The sequence below is a fragment of the Macaca thibetana genome, chromosome 4 (genome assembly GCF_024542745.1).
Source record: "Macaca thibetana thibetana isolate TM-01 chromosome 4, ASM2454274v1, whole genome shotgun sequence".
NCBI lineage: Eukaryota > Metazoa > Chordata > Mammalia > Primates > Cercopithecidae > Macaca > Macaca thibetana.
In genome coordinates, this window is record NC_065581.1 from 80,668,531 (window position 1) to 80,684,818 (window position 16,288).

The window sequence follows — 16,288 nt, forward strand, 5'->3', positions numbered from 1 at the left end:
GTTCCCCAGGGCCCACAACTGGACTTGGACTTGAATATGAGATGATTTTAGTATGGGGGGCTGAGAGAAGAGGGCCTGGAACCAGTCTGTTGAGTGTAACGAGGGACAATGCTAAGTGTGTTATGATCTCATTAAAAGTACATAGAAACTTGAGATATGCAGTAATTCACTAACGAACCGAGTGTTACAAGACATGCTAAGACCTTGTGTCATAAATACTTGTGCATTTACTTGATCTCCCCGCTTTAGGGCCAGGACTGAGTTTTGTACTCGTTGTATCAGGGCATCTTGCCCCAGACCTGTCACCCACTAGAATTTGTTGTTAAACAAATGAGGCTTCCTTCCTCATGTGGCCCCCCACCCCTCTTCTAAAGAGGACAATTAAAGTACGAGAGAACGCATGAGATTAGAACGCTGGTGGGACTGAGATGGGAAAGGACCTTAAAGGTTATTCGTCCAAAGAAGAAAACCAGCCTTTTCCCGGCAGACGGAAACTGACGCGCTCCCCCTGGAGGCAGCGCAGGATGCTCCCGGGAGTCCAGGCGTCCCAGCTTGGGGTCCCCATCCTCGTGTGCAGTCAGGGCACTGGTGGGAACCCTGGGCTCCAGGCGGCCCTCGCGCTTGGCGCTGGTACAAGTCGGGGTAACCTTACGGCTTGTGCATCCAGAGAAGCGAGGTCCCTGGTGGAGACTAGCTTGGGATAGGTTGGGGAGACGCCCTCCGTTCTTCTAGATGGCTGGGGTCTCAACAGCAAGCAGTGGGGAATAAGACTTACTGAACAAACCCTGAGACTGTTAAAGGAGTGCATACTATCAAAGGGACAGGCATCCCCTGTGAACCTACTGATGAATTTTTCCTAATGCTTAATTTAGCTTGTGGACAGAAATGCTGGGGCGAGACACGGCCAAGTCCTTCCTGTTCCTCCAGGGAAGTCCCCTCTCCGCCCTCCCTCTCCATCTCCATCTCCTCTTGCCCACCTCCTCCTCCTCCCCTTCTCCCCCATCCCACCGCGCCCACCCTGCGTCATCGCCCCCTTTCCCCTCCCACCTCCCGGCCGTGGTGCGGCGCTGCTCTCTCCTCCTCCGCAGTCTCGGCGGGAGCTCCGGGTGCTGTGGCCCGGCCTTGGCTGGGCGGCCTTCGGCTCAGGCTGGCTGAGAGGCTCCCAGCTGCAGCGTCCCCGCCCGCCTCCTCGGGAGCTCTGATCTCAGCTGACAGTGCCCTCGGGGACCAAACAAGCCTCGCAGGTAAAGATGAAGCTCCCCAAACCCAACAACCTTAGAACTTAGAAATTTCCCTGAGAAAGGCAGGACCTACCCGAGGAGCGCTTCTTTGAAGGACTTTGAAGAAAGGGGTCAAACTTGGCACTTTCTTTCAGTCCTCAAAGAAACTAACCACCCTTCCCATAGGCAATTCTGTGTGCCGGCCTCTGCAGTTTAATATTAACAGCAACAATGTTTGCATTGGAATATAAACGGAATTCTTTCTGCTTAAGCAGTACCAGAGGGGACCCTCTTTATTTTTATGATTGTTAACAGATGCCATTGAGAAAGGTATAACACGCATTCCTGGAAAGTCTCTTTGGCGGGGTTACTATGAAAGCTAGCCTCTCCCTCTACCCTTTTATCAACTTGGCTGCAGGGGTCAGCAAAAGGAGCATAGGAAAACGTTTAGAAAATAAGGAGGCGAAACGAAGTAGAAAAGCTTTTGACTTGCTTTGAAATACTCTAGCTGAGGAAAAAAAGTGTGTGGGGTGGTGGTGGATGAAACATTGGCAAAATATTGACAATAGTTGAAGCTGGTGATGTGCACATGGGGGTTACACTTTTCTCTCGACTTTTAATACTTTTCTCTGTGCTTTTGTGTAGTCGTGAAATTTTCTATAATAAAAGGTTCTTTAAAAAGTTGTGGAAACACTCCCGCTTGATTGCTCAGACGTTTTTACACTGTCCTTGATTTGAAAAGAAGCTGCATGCTGTGTCTAGGGGGCTTTCACCCCTTATTAACCCTTCTGACTTCTGAAATTCATTCTTATTTTATCCGAAGTACATTTGTCTCCCCAGAGGATTAAAAAAGTCATATTTTGCTGGCTGGAGAATTATACTTAGAATCTGGTTTATAATTTAGAAGACAGAATGTTAAAATCCCTGCCAAATAAGACATGTAGGCTTGAAAGTAGTGGCCAAGTATCATATGGAATTTTATTTTTATTAGGAAATATTAGAGGAGTTCCTTTAGTGAGGGAAGTGGTGGACGTGGATACTGTCTCCCATTTTTCTTCCAGATAGCTGGAAAAACTGTATGCTTTTAAGAAGCTTTTTCATGTTTTAAAATGTGAGATTGTTTAGCATATACTTGGCATATAGTATATGCTTATTAGATGTTAAAATAAACAATTGCTAGTGTGAGTTAATTTTCTCCATTGGGTAAATTGTTTTCCTCTGCCCAATGCTCAAATATCCAGCAAGCATATTGCATTTTAACAGTAGGATCAGACTCAGAATTTGGGAGGATGAAGCCACTTTGCCTCAGCACTGAGTTAACTTTGCAGATGAGAAATCTGAGATGGAGAGCTTAGGAAACAGTAAAGTCAAGTTAGTAGTATGCAAGCTGTTATTTTATAATTAAAAACTTTAAGCTTCATATAGGTAAAACTGATGTGAGTTAGCTAAAAACATTGTGACCATAGATGCTTTAAAACCTGAAAAGTAGCATACCTATTTATAGATATTCTTTGCTCTCAAAGGCCAACTTGAAAAATACAGATAAGTTTAGAGCTATATGCTGTGCACTTCATAAGGCAGCATATGAAAGAATCCTCTTAGGGTTCCTTTAATGTCATTCACCCCAAATTTGATTGACCCGTAGCATTGCAGAAATTGCAGAAATTTACATGTACAGGTCATGGAAAAATAGCCCCAAAACAAAGGGAGGTTTTGTTTTTTATTGTGATGAGAAACAGAAGTTGTGGGTTACTGTAAAATAATCAACTGTGTAACTTTACCATCTTCCTTTCCCTCAAGTACTGCCAAACTTTTTAAACAGACTTTTTTTTTGGTCTCCATTTATGAAACTGAACTTGAAAATAGTGCTATGGTATGCTATTTTGAATAGAAATTGGCCCGCTGTCAATGAACTTTCTTGCCGTTTATTCTCAGCCTAGAATCAGTGGAGAGCTTATCCTTTAGTAATGGATTATAAAGTATTTGATAAACATATGTGAAATATCTGGCAGGTTCAAGATTTTCCTTAGCATTGAAATAAATTGTGGCACGTTTGGGGGACTAGTTCACAGTGCTGTAGGTCATGCTGGAAGTGTGCTGGCACTACAACTGTTTTTGAAAAACTCTCTGCCAGAAAATTGTCTGGCTGTAGACAGCATTATCAGCCCTCAGTTCATCAGGATGGGCTCCGTGGCCTGTAGGTGGGTTTTCTAAATGTAATAAATTCCATATGTCACAGCAATTTAGTATATTATTAGCCAGTTAGAAGTTTTGCCCCTGCTGAATCTTACGTGCTTTTAAAATAAAATCTATTTCACAGCTGAGTAAGTGTAAATATTTTAAATACCGGCCTTAGATTTGCCATCAGCAGGCTAACTTTGCCATCTAGTGGTAGCAACGTGGATAACAGGCAAGTTCTTCCCTGGATGATTAGGAATTGAACCTTCCTGAGAAGCATTGATGAGTAAGTTACTTGTGTTTTCTCATTTGCGGTTTACTCTAGAACTTTAAAGCTGGAAGAAATCTTAGAAATGTTCTAGTCCAACTCAACAGTTAAGGACTATCAGATAGATTCTTTAAAAAAGGCTTCGAAATGATGCATGACAGAGTTAGCACTTGGTATGCATTTGTTGAATAGACACATTTACCGTTCTAATTCTTTTTTCTCCTCTAGCAATATTGCATGTCCTACCGCCATGAAGTTTTATCGTGATCTTCTGTTTTTAGTGTTTTTAGATTTAAAATTGCATTTCTGTATATTATTTCTTAAAATAACACGTTTTCATTTATGTTTTAAGTCCCAGAAGGAAACATTCTTTTCCGCTGGATTTTTTTTTTTTTTTTTTTTTTGGGAGACAGGGTTTCCCTGTCTCATTCTAGTTGCCCAGGCTGGAGTGCAGTGACACAATCACAGCTCACTGCAGCCTCGACCTCCCAGCTTAGGTGATCCTCCCAACTCAGCCCAGAGTAGCTGGGACCACAGGCATGCGCCACCACACTTGTAGAGACAGGGTCCCCCTATGTTGCCCAGACTACTCTCAAACTCCTGGACTCAAGTGATCCTCCCATCTCAGCCTCCCAAAGTGCTAGGATTACAGGTGTGAGCCACCGCGCCTGGCCCTTTTCTACTTTTTAATCACTCCCTACTACTACTACTTGTTTTTTCTTTTTTTGACGCAGTCTCGCTTGTTGCCCAGGCTGGAGTGCAATGGCATGATCTCAGCTCACTGCAACCTCTGTCTCCCAGTTCAAGGGATTCTCCTGCCTCAGCCTCCCCAGTAGCTGGGATTACAGGTGCACAACACCACACCCAGCTAATTTTTGTATTTTTAGTAGAGACGGGGTTTTACCACGTTGGCCAGGCTGGTCTGGAACTCCTCACCTCAAGTGATCAACCCACCTCGGCCTCCCACACTGCTGGGATTACAGGTGTGAGCCACAGCATCCGCCACTCCCTACTACTTCTTTCTTTCTAAACAGTCAGGCAGACTGTTGTTTTTACGTGTAGTAGTTTCCTACTGCTGCTGTAACAAATTACCGAAAACTTAGTGGCTTAAAACAACACAAATTTATTACCTTATGCATCTGCAGATCAGAAATCTAAAGCTTTATTGTGATCTATTTTTAGTTTTTAAATTGCATTTATGCATGTTTTTCTTAAAATAACACATTTTCATTTATGTTCCTCCTTCTGGAAGTTCTAGGAAATACTTTTTTCCTCACCTTTTGCAGCATCTAGAGGGCACTCATATTCCTCAGCTCATGGTCCTGCGTTACTCTGGCCTCCGCTTCCATCTAGCAGCTCTTCCCACTCTTAACCCGTTTTCCTCCTTCTTATATGAGCCCCTGTGATTGCATTGGACCCACCTGGATAATCCAGAATAACCACTTCACCTTAAAATCCTTAATGTAATCGTATTTGTAAAGTCTCTTTTCTCGTGTGTGGGAAGTATTCACAGGTCTTGGGGATGAGGATATTTGGCATACCATGATGAGGCAGTTAGAGATGTATAAAATACCTTATAAATATCTACCTGAGTTTTGGCTCCCCCTGTTTGATATAAATAACATTTGTTTTAATCTTTGTGGAGAGCTTACTGTGCTCTGGGCATTGTGCCTATCATATTAGTTTCTCACAAAAATGTTCTAAAATATTATCTCTATCTAATAAATGTGGGAAATAATGTCTAGAGAGATTAGGTAACCTTCACAAGATCACAGTGTAACAAGTGGCAAGTGTACTTAAGTTGATTTGGCTTCAAAGCCTACTGCCCCCATAATCATTGAAACACTGTAGTTCTTACTCCCCTCTTTTATTACGTTACAGACACGATTATTTTCTCATACACTTTCTAACTTAAATGTTTCTAACTTATCTTTCTAACTTAAATGTTACCTCCATGCAGTGCTGCTGTCAGGGAGCGCCTCAGTGGGTCAGGAATTAGATTTCAGCATCTGTTCTCCTCAGCATCTGTTCCCCCAAAATAAAATTGACTATGAAAGTTTTTACAATTGTCATCCAAAACATCACTGATTTCTTTAGTGATTGCTTTATTCCTGTTTATGTCATTTGTAACTCTCCCCCTCTCCTGCTGTGGCCTTTTGCCTAAGCCATTTCTCTCTGCAGTTATTCGGAATCATCTGGCCAGGCCCCAGTGTCTCCCTGTTGTGTGTCAATCCTGAGTAGGTGGAGGATGAAAGTAGAGAAGATGAGAGCATGTCCTCAAATTTAGGTATGCGTGTAAACACAGCCAGTGGTGCTGGGAAGGACAGGTGTTGGGATTGCAGATGGCTAAATAGAGGACAGCCAAGTTTTAAAAGGTGGTCATGCAATCATTGGTGTGTCCTAACATACACACTAAGGTAGAGGGTGGTGTTGGCCCTACAGGGTCATTGATATGCCTGAGTAGTTCCTGACCCACAGCAGCCTCCCAGGAACTGTTTGACAGATCAATGCAAAGTCGTGTCGCATGGCAACATACTATATACATAAATATGGACAAGTTCCTTACTAGACATTACAAGGAACCAGGTGAAAAGAAAGGCGTGAGTAATTGCGAATCTGTCACCTGGAAAGGGAAAGCAATTCAGTGCAGGTCCTTCAGTGTTAAGTCAGCATCTTTGCTTTCTCATAGACAGGAAAAATAATTGATTTGAAATATTAATACAGTGGGCAGCCTTCTAATCTTTCATTAGTTTGCCTGCTCTATCTAAGCTAGAATATAAACTTCTAGGGTAAAAAACAAAACACAAAAGAGAAACTGAGCCTTAAGGTATAATGTCATTTCATCATAGGATTCTATATACTCTAGATAGACTCACTCAAAAAGTTGAGTTTTTCTTTCATTGTAGATCACTCCCTTAGAGTAATTATGTTGACATAGACTCTGTTTCTTTTTAGACTGAGGGTCTGATGCAGTTCCAAAATTCCCAGTGAAGATCCACGCTATAAATAAGACACAGAAAATGCAATTTAAGTGTTTTGTGGCTGCAGAGTGTTTAATCACACTTAAGTTTAATAGCAATGAAAAAAATATATTACAGAGGCATGGATATTCATAGAAATGAGTAATTAGGAAAGCATTCATTTGGGAAGTCTCTAAAGTGAAGCTGTCCTTGAACAAAAAACAAAACAAAACAAAGAAAAAGGGAATTTTAGAGTGAGTTGGAAACTATCTATCTTGAAATAAAAATATTTGACTGTGAAACTGACTTTTTAGAACACTACAAGGTCTCTAATTTTGACTTATATAACAACCTGTTCTGAAGTGATACAAATTCACCAATTAAGGTAGGATAATAATTATAAAATAACATGTGTTAACTGCTTACTATCCTCTGGGCTCAGTAGTAATTCTTTGCATGTATCATCTCATTTAATCTCTATAACAATGTTATGAAGTTGAAATTACTGTAATATTATCCCCACTTTGCAGATGAGGAAAGTGAAACTTTGAGAGTTAATGAAATGTCCACATGTACATGCCTCATAAGTGGTGAAGAGGGAATTGAACCCAAGCCTTCCCACTCCTTGGTCTGCACTCATAACCACCATGCTGGAACAGATACAGAAATATTCTCAACTCTGAGAGCAGTCACATTTCTAAGAAACTATAACAAAAGGGTAATAGTAAGTGATCTCGTAGTTAAGTGTGGTCACGTCTGTTAATAGATTGGGTACAAATGTGTAATTACATCTCTTCCATCAGTAAGAGTTCGTCTACGTACACAGACATTCTTACTTCCTCCTTAATTCTCTTCTACTCAATCTGTCTTCAGGATCTAACCTATAATCAGCTGTGTGTGTGCTGACTCACAGTGGTGGACAGCAATCACTGCAACTTCGCTTTCATTCACCAAAATTGGAATTTGAAGCCCCAAATCCAAGCCATCTGGAAATGGACAGTGAAGGTCACAATTATATTGCAAGACAGGAAAAATGAGGGGGATGGGGAAGACAAGGGACGTTAGACTTTCAACATTTTATAGCTGCCCCTTCAATCGGGACTGTGTCTTTTTAGATCAACGAGTTAGTCCTTTTTGGACAATGGACATATGTAGATATCCACTGAACAAACTGTGGATTGCTCTATCAGTAAGAGCTATCATTTATGCCACATTGACATTTTACCACAAGACAAACTTAGATTTTCCAAAAGAAAGTGTCCTTAAACATTTGCCCAATTTTAAATTACAGGCCAAATTAGGCTAAATCCGTGTCCTCTTATTACTGTGATTCTGAGGTCATATTACAAAGCTCTGCCCTTCCCATGCCCAAGGGTAGACGTGGGCATGGTTTTTATTCCTGTGGTGCACTGCATAGAGCTCCCTCGAAGGGCACCAGGCAGGGCTGGTGAACCAATGCCATTGAATGATCTGTAGTATGAGATATTGGAGGCATTCATTACCTTATGAATTTCATTTTTTGAGACATATGATCCTAGTTCACACCACTGCACTCCAGCTTGGGTAACAGAGCAAGACTGCCTCTCAAAAAATAAATAAAAATAAAAATAAATAAAAGTAAGTTATGTTTGTTCTTTATGAACTGGCTGAGTGATTTGATATTGTCAGTTGCTAACACAGTAAAAGAATGAAGTCAGAATAAATTAATTTTGTACACAGAGTTAAGCAGATGTCATTTAAAATCCAGATAAGCCATCATCCTTGCAAAGACCACCTTCTGGGGTACGGCTCATGTTGCTACACCAGAGCCTTGGCTACTGTAGTGGTTCTTAAACTTTATTGAGTGTCAGAGTCATCTGGAGGGCCGGTTAAACCCACCTGGGAACCGCTCTCCACCACCCTTTCAGGAGAGTTTTTAACAGTAGGTCTGGGCAGGCCCTGGGAATTAGCATTTTTAACAAGTTCCCGGGTAATGCCGAAGTTACTAGTGTAGGGACTGTCCTTTGAGAACCCCTGGTCTGGTGTTTCCTTTTGGTGAGCAACCAGGATTTGGGTTCTCAACCACCATTCATAACTGCTGTGAGAATGTGAACGTGAACACAGAGCAGGAAAACCATGCCTATGTCATTGGTGTTATCATTTGGTAAATCAAGTCATTGCTTTGCACCAAGCATGGTTTCAAAGGAACTAATGGCATTGGAAATTTCCCAAGTATTGGCTAAGGCCTTTGACTAGAAAATAGCTTTATCTACATAGCCAGAAATAAAATTATACTTAAATACAATTCAACTCTGATGAGGCTTCCTTAAAAGTCTGGCTACAGAATTATGGCATAGGATAGACCTACCTGGGGAAAAAATATCTCAGTAACACTATTTAGACCTCCTTTATTTTGCCCAGGAATGCCTTTCACATGTGTATTGCTGCTCAGATCATTAGTATCAAGTGTTAAGATATACCAAGTGAGATACTTTGTGTCTCTTGACGTGGATATTTGGCTGACTTTCAAGCTTTGATGTAATCATATATTAAGTACACAGTGGACAGCTGTTGTCATAAAGAGCTAAATGAAAAAACAATTAAAAAAAAGTTTCCCACACCAAAACAACTCCCTTGATTGAAATTTTGCTGCGAATCAAGTAGATTTAAATATATATATATAAAATGATATATATCATTTTTATGTATTTTGGTTTGTTGATAAGCTAAGTAGCAGCAAATAACTCTTTGATTTTCACTTTTTTTTTTTCAGCCAAGGACATAAATTTTCATCCTGGGAACTATAATTTCAAGCGCTCAGTAGAGTTACTGAGTTGTGAGCCTTTTTCATTCTAATTAAATTAACTTGATGAAATACTATTGTGAAAAATTTCATAGAAGACAAAATAAAATACTAAGTGGCTCTACTCTACAAAATCCTTGATGATATAATTACTGCTTTGCAGTGGTGACTATTAGAAAATATTGTAACATAACGCAGATTTCCTCCTCTCCTCCCCTCCCCTCCCCTCTCCTCCCCTCCCCTCCCCTTCCCTCCCCTCCCCTCCACCTCTCTTCTTTAACAGTGTCTCACTTTGTTTCCCAGGCTGGAGTTCAGTGCCATGATCATGGTTTGCTGCAGCCTTGACCTCCTGGGTTCAAATGATCCTGCCAAGTAGCAGGGACTACTTGCGTTTGCCACCATGCCTGACTAATTTTTTAAAAGTTTCTTTTTGTAGAGCTGAGGTCTCAGTCTGGTCTTGAACTCCTGTATTCAAGGGATCCTCCCATCTTAGCTTCCCAAAGTGCTGGGATTACAGGTGTGAGCTACCACACCCGGCCTGCTTAATATTTCCAAATGTATAACAGTTCAAATTAATTATGTTTTCATTAATATATCACATTTAAACAATAAATAGGTTAATGTAGCATACATTTTTGTTTGATCAAAATAATGTTTCAGTTTGTTAATAAAATTATTGTACTTGTATAAGACAAAATAAATTCTGTTGTATCAAGGGATACCAATATTGAACTCTGCATCAGGGTTGATTTTTGCCTTTTGTGCCAGTGCACACATCCTGTGGGTGTACCCTGTGGTACAATGGCTGTGGGCCATTGCTAATGTGCTTTCTTTTCCATGCAAAAACCAAATAAATAAAATAAAACTTATCAGAAAGCATTGAGGATGAAGGTATTGTAGGGATAAGCAAATGCTGAATTGCCTCTGCTTTATACAAAGTACAAATCATTTGCTTAAGTCTTCATATTTTAACTATTAGTTAAAAATGACTTGAAGCATAGTTCGCAAATAACTTGACACAGGGTTCAAAATTGCTGCTCCAGCGTGCTCCTACTATACCCACCTCCAAGCAAAGATTGATACACATCAGTTCCACTAAATAGATACATGTACGTGCCAGTGAGCCTCAAGAAAAGAAAAAGAGGGCAAGAAGATTTGAACAGTAGGAAAAGTATTATATAATTTATTACGTGCTGGCACCTTTAACAATATTTAAATAAAACAACAACACTGGTCTTAGATAGTGAGACCTATGGTGAAAAGGGACTATATCTAGCCATTATTATGTCCTCCCAATAGCCTGTACTTCATAAATTCTTACACATAATTTTAATATGCAGTAATGTCCCACCATAAAGCATTTTGTATGATGCTTTGCTTAGATGGTGGTTTCAAGCATAACTTTGTTTTTTAACAAAGCATGGTACATTTTTCTTACTTTAGCATAAAATGGCCTGTGCTGTATATTTTCTTTTTATGGCCAGGAGTTCTATAAAAATCAAAGCAGACAATAGAAGATTAATTAGCAATTTATTTATTGCTAACACTCTTACTGCTTTAAAACATTATCCAGTAATTTGCATTGCACCTTTACATCAGCTTGGGCTGCCAGTCCTGGTTCATGGGCATTCACTGTATTCAATGAGCAGTTTTTTTTAGCTCTGTGCTAGGCAGTTACAGTCTAGAGATGAAGAAGTTATGATCCCTGTTTTTAAGTAGCTAAGTGTTGGAAAAGACCGCAGCGCATTTGCTGCTATCTTTATTTCTAAATCATCTGGATATAAAGTTGTAGGATACCTAAGGAGGAGAGTGTGGCTTAGCCGACAGAGGATCCCAACCTACTACCCTATTGTACTCTCTCAGGCACTGGGCTGTTAGGGGAGATGGAGGGGGAGGTGACAGGATGACAGGTTGGGGTGGGAGCGAGGTCGATTAGGGCTGACAGAGGGAAGTTTGGGTGAAAAACAACTTACTGATTTTGGAAGTCTATGTGAGCCCACTTACCAGCGTTTATCTAATCTCAAAAGCTAGGTAAGGTGGAAATAAGGGCACCTCTTTGTGGGGAAGGTACATTTAGGATCCAAGGCCTAAATGAAATGGATAAGATTGAAAAAGAAAACATTGTAAACCTCTCTCTTTTTCTGTTTTTAAGGAAAAAATTAGAAGATCAAAATGGAAAATATGCTACTTTGGTTGATATTTTTCACACCCGGGTGGACCCTCATCGATGGATCTGAAATGGAACGGGATTTTACCTGGCACTTGAGAAAGGTACCCCGGATTGTCAGTGAAAGGACTTTCCATCTCACCAGCCCCACATTTGAGGCAGATGCTAAGATGATGGTAAATACCGTGTGCGGCATCGAATGCCAGAAAGAACTCCCAACTCCCAGCCTTTCTGAATTGGAGGATTATCTTTCCTATGAGACTGTCTTTGAGAATGGCACCCGAACCTTAACCAGGGTGAAAGTTCAGGATTTGGTTTTTGAGCCGACTCAAAATACCACAAAGGGAGCATCTGTTAGGAGAAAGAGACAGGTGTATGGTACCGACAGCAGGTTCAGCATCTTGGACAAAAGGTTCTTAACCAATTTCCCTTTCAGCACAGCTGTGAAGCTCTCCACGGGCTGTAGTGGCATTCTCATTTCCCCTCAGCACGTTCTAACTGCTGCCCACTGTGTTCATGATGGAAAGGACTATGTCAAAGGGAGTAAAAAGCTAAGGGTAGGGTTGTTGAAGATGAGGAATAAAAGTGGAGGCAAGAAACGTCGAGGTTCTAAGAGGAGCAGGAGAGAAACTAGTGGTGGTGACCAAAGAGAGGGTACCAGAGAGCATCTGCAGGACAGAGTCAAGGCTGGGAGAAGAAGAAAACAATCTGGCAGGGGTCAGAGGATTTCCGAAGGGAGGCCTTCCTTCCGGTGGACCCGGGTCAAGAATACCCACATTCCGAAGGGCTGGGCACGAGGAGGCATGGGGGACGCTGCCTTGGACTATGACTATGCTCTTCTGGAGCTGAAGCGTGCTCACAAAAAAAAATACATGGAACTCGGAATCAGCCCAACAATCAAGAAAATGCCTGGTGGAATGATCCACTTCTCAGGATTTGATAACGATAGGGCTGATCAGTTAGTCTATCGGTTTTGCAGTGTGTCCGACGAATCCAATGATCTCCTTTACCAATACTGCGATGCTGAGTCGGGCTCCACAGGTTCCGGGGTCTATCTGCGTCTGAAAGATCCAGACAAAAAGAATTGGAAGCGCAAAATCATTGCAGTCTACTCAGGCCACCAGTGGGTGGATGTCCACGGGGTTCAGAAGGACTACAACGTTGCTGTTCGCATCACTCCCCTCAAATACGCCCAGATTTGCCTCTGGATTCACGGGAACGATGCCAATTGTGCTTATGGCTAACAGAGACCTAGAACAGGGCGGTGGATCATCTAAATCACAGAGAAAACCAGCTCTGATTATTGTAGTGAGATCACTTCATAGGTTATGCCTGGACTTGAACCCTATCAATAGCATTTCAACGTTTTTTCAAAATCAGGAGATTCTCATCCATTTAAAAAATGTATAGGTACAGATATTGAAACTAGATGGACACTTCAATGCCAAGCATATACTCTTCTTTACATGGTGATGAGTTTCATTTGTAGGAAAATTTTGTTGCCTTCTTAAAAATTAGACACACTTTAAACCTTCAACAGGTATTATAAATAACATGTGATTTCTTAATGGACTTATTCTCAGGGTCCTACTCTAAGAAGAATCTAATAGGATGCTGGTTGTGTATTAAATGTGAAATTGCATAAAGGTCGATGGTAACACAATTAGTATCAGGATAGAGACAGAAAGTTACAACATAGTTTGTACTACTCTGAGATGGATCCATTCAGCTCATTCCCTCAGTGTTTATATTGTGTTATCTGTTGGGTCTGAGACATTTAGTTTAGTTTTTTTGAAGAATTACAAATCAGAAGAAAAAGCAAGCATTATAAACAAAACTATTAACTGTTTTACTGCTTTAAAAAATAACAATTACAATGTGTATTATTTAAAAATGGGAGAAATAGTTTGTTCTATGAAATAATCTAGTTTAGAAATAGGGAAGCTGAGACATTTTAAGATCTCAAGTTTTTATTTAACTAATACTCAAAATATGGATTTTTCATGTATGCATAGGGAAGACACTTCACAAATTATGAATGATCATGTGTTGAAAGCCACATCATTTTATACTATACATTCTATGTATGAGGTGCTACATTTTTAGGACAAAGAATTCTGTAATCTTTTTCAAGAAAGAGTGTTTTTCTCCTTGACAAAATCCAGCCTTTGTATGAGGACCATAGGGTGAATTCTCTGATTAGTAATTTTAGATATGTCCTTTCCTAAAAATGAATAAAATTTATGAATATGACTTTTAAAAGGAGGGTCTGGTTATTTTCCTTAGGAACCAAGATTGCAACACTCATTCTGGCCATCATGTAGTATAAGCAGAGTCCAATGACTGCCTTGGGGCAAAACACAGAGTAGGCACTCAATGTGTATTTCTTGAATAAATAAATACTTGCTAAAGGGCTGTAAAAAGGGAATAGTTCAGGGCATTATGTTTAAAGAGTTTTAGTGATCTATAAATCAAGTACACCTTAAAATTCAGCAATTGTAGGCCTTATTTCTGGTCTGGTCTGTTCTTTCCGGTAGTTTCTAAGGTCACATCATTCTCTCTCTCATGGCACACTCAAGTCGTTGATTCTGCCAGGGTTCAAATTTATCTTATAATTTTTTAATAATGGGGAGTTATACTCTGGACTAGTATACCAAGAAATAATTGATTAGATTATGATAAACGATTTTGTGAATGATGTTCAAAACAGCAGAAATTCAGTACAAGCGCAGATTTTTTTTTTTTTTTTTTTTGAGATGGAGTCTGGCTCTCTTGCCTAGGCTGAAGAGCAGTGGCGTGATCTCGGCTCACTGCAATCTCTGTCTCCTGGGTTCAAGCAATTCTACTGTCTCAGCCTCCAGAGAAGCTGGGACTACAGGTGTGTGCCACCACACTTGGCTAATTTTTGTATTTTTAGTAGAGATGCGATTTCACCATATTGGTCAAGCTGGTCTCCAACTCCTGACCTTGGTTGATCCACCTGCCTCGGCCTCACAAAGTGCTGGGATTACAGGCATGAGCCACTGCACCTGGCCATGCAGATTCTTTTATAATGTGAACCTCTTAAAAATAATTCCATAAAAATTTAAAAAATAAATTAGCTGTAACTCTTACTGTATCTGTATATATGCTTTTGTAATTTTTATTTAATTGAAGTAGAGAATTAGGTCTTGCTACATTGACAAGGCTGGTGTCAAACTCCTGGCCTCAAATGATCCTCCCGCTTTGGCATTAAAGTGTTGAGATTACAAATTTGAGCCACCATGCCCAGCCATATGTGTTTTGTATACAGGATTTCAGCAAGTATTAACTACCATTTTATTTTTTTAATGATTTGATTTAATTCCAAGCACATTTCACTGAGTAGTATTTTATTATTTTTTCCAGTGGAATACGGTAATTGACTCAAAAATTTTGCTCAGTTTTTTTTGGGGGGAAAACATCTATGTGATCACAGAAACAAAAATGTTCCAAGGTCAGTTTTGCATACTTACACACTTGCGAACACACAAAGACATACACAGAATCTTCGTCTTTGAGTCTTTGAATATAACTCCTAGGATTTGAGTAAGTTTAGAATACCTTTGGGTGCTTAGTAAAATAGTTTGGTACTGAAGGTTAAATTCTAAGTACATATTTATTATATATATAATTCTTAAAATCATTGTCCAATATACTTTTCAAAAATATAAAACTGAGCTTGTTTAATTTGCAGAGACTTTTTCTTTTTTTCTTTTTAGAAACAGTCTTGCTCTGTCGCCCAGGTTGGAGTGCAGTGGCACAATTACAGCTCACTGCAGCCTTGAACTCCTGAGCTCAATAGATCCTCCCTCCTCAACCTCGCAAGTAGCTGGGATAACAGGCATGCATTAACATGCCTGGCTAGAGGGTTTTCTTTTTTTAATTCTGTCATGCGCTTTTCTTTTCCAAGTGAATCCTGAATCTTATATGACCTATTTAGGAACACTAAAATATATTGCATTAACCAGAAAGTTTTGCTTCATGTACTTTTTCTCTTATGTTTATCAGATTTGAAATTGAGAACTAGATTGAACTCACTTAGCTAAACAAACATACTTATTAGACATGCATACATGTCTACTGTGTGCGAAGGACTGTACTGATTTTATCGTCTTGGGAAGCTTGCCAATGGTGGATTTCAAATAACAATTTTCAAAACAACTGAAATTTAAAATTGTGGCATTCCCTCTTTATCTAAATAACACATTTTATTTATGTTTTTTTCTTGTTCAAACGAAATGTGTGTGGGCAGAAGCAACTTAACAATTTTTTCCGTTTTGATATGTTTCTTAGTTAAACCAATGTTTATTTTGAAAAAGATTTACATAATGTTTGATTGTCTTAGTCCATTTAGGTGGCTGTAACAAAATATCTTAGACCAGGAACTCTTAAATGATAGAAATTTATTGTTCACAGTTCTGAAGGCTGGATAGTCCAAGATGGAGTCATCAATAGATTTACTGTCTGATGAAGGTCCATTCCTCATAGATGGCACCTTCTTGCTGTGTCCTCATGTAGTGGAAGGGGCACCCAAGCTTATGTAAGCCCCTTTTATAAGAGAATTAATTCCAGTTTTGAGGCAGGAGCCCTCATGACCTAATAATCTCCCACATGCCCTGTCTCTCAATATTATCACCTTCGGAGTTAGGTTTCAACATACAAACTTTGGGGGGATGTAAACATTCAGATCAT

The 16,288-nt window shown here is 40.0% G+C and overlaps 1 protein-coding gene across 2 annotated transcripts; it reads left to right on the forward strand.

Annotated features, from left to right (window-relative positions):
* Positions 1–885: 885 nt before the first annotated feature.
* Positions 886–13,831, forward strand: PRSS35 (serine protease 35). 2 transcript variants are annotated; one of them, XM_050788161.1, is made up of 2 exons: positions 886–1,244; positions 11,561–13,831. In XM_050788161.1, exon 2 carries the CDS (start codon positions 11,581–11,583, stop codon positions 12,817–12,819), a length of 1,239 nt encoding a protein of 412 aa, XP_050644118.1. In that variant the 5' UTR covers positions 886–1,244; positions 11,561–11,580; the 3' UTR covers positions 12,820–13,831. The 2 variants fall into 2 exon arrangements, with proteins under 2 accessions (XP_050644118.1, XP_050644119.1); XM_050788162.1 differs by lacking the exon at positions 886–1,244 and adding an exon at positions 5,375–5,953.
* The last annotated feature ends 2,457 nt before the right edge of the window (positions 13,832–16,288 follow it).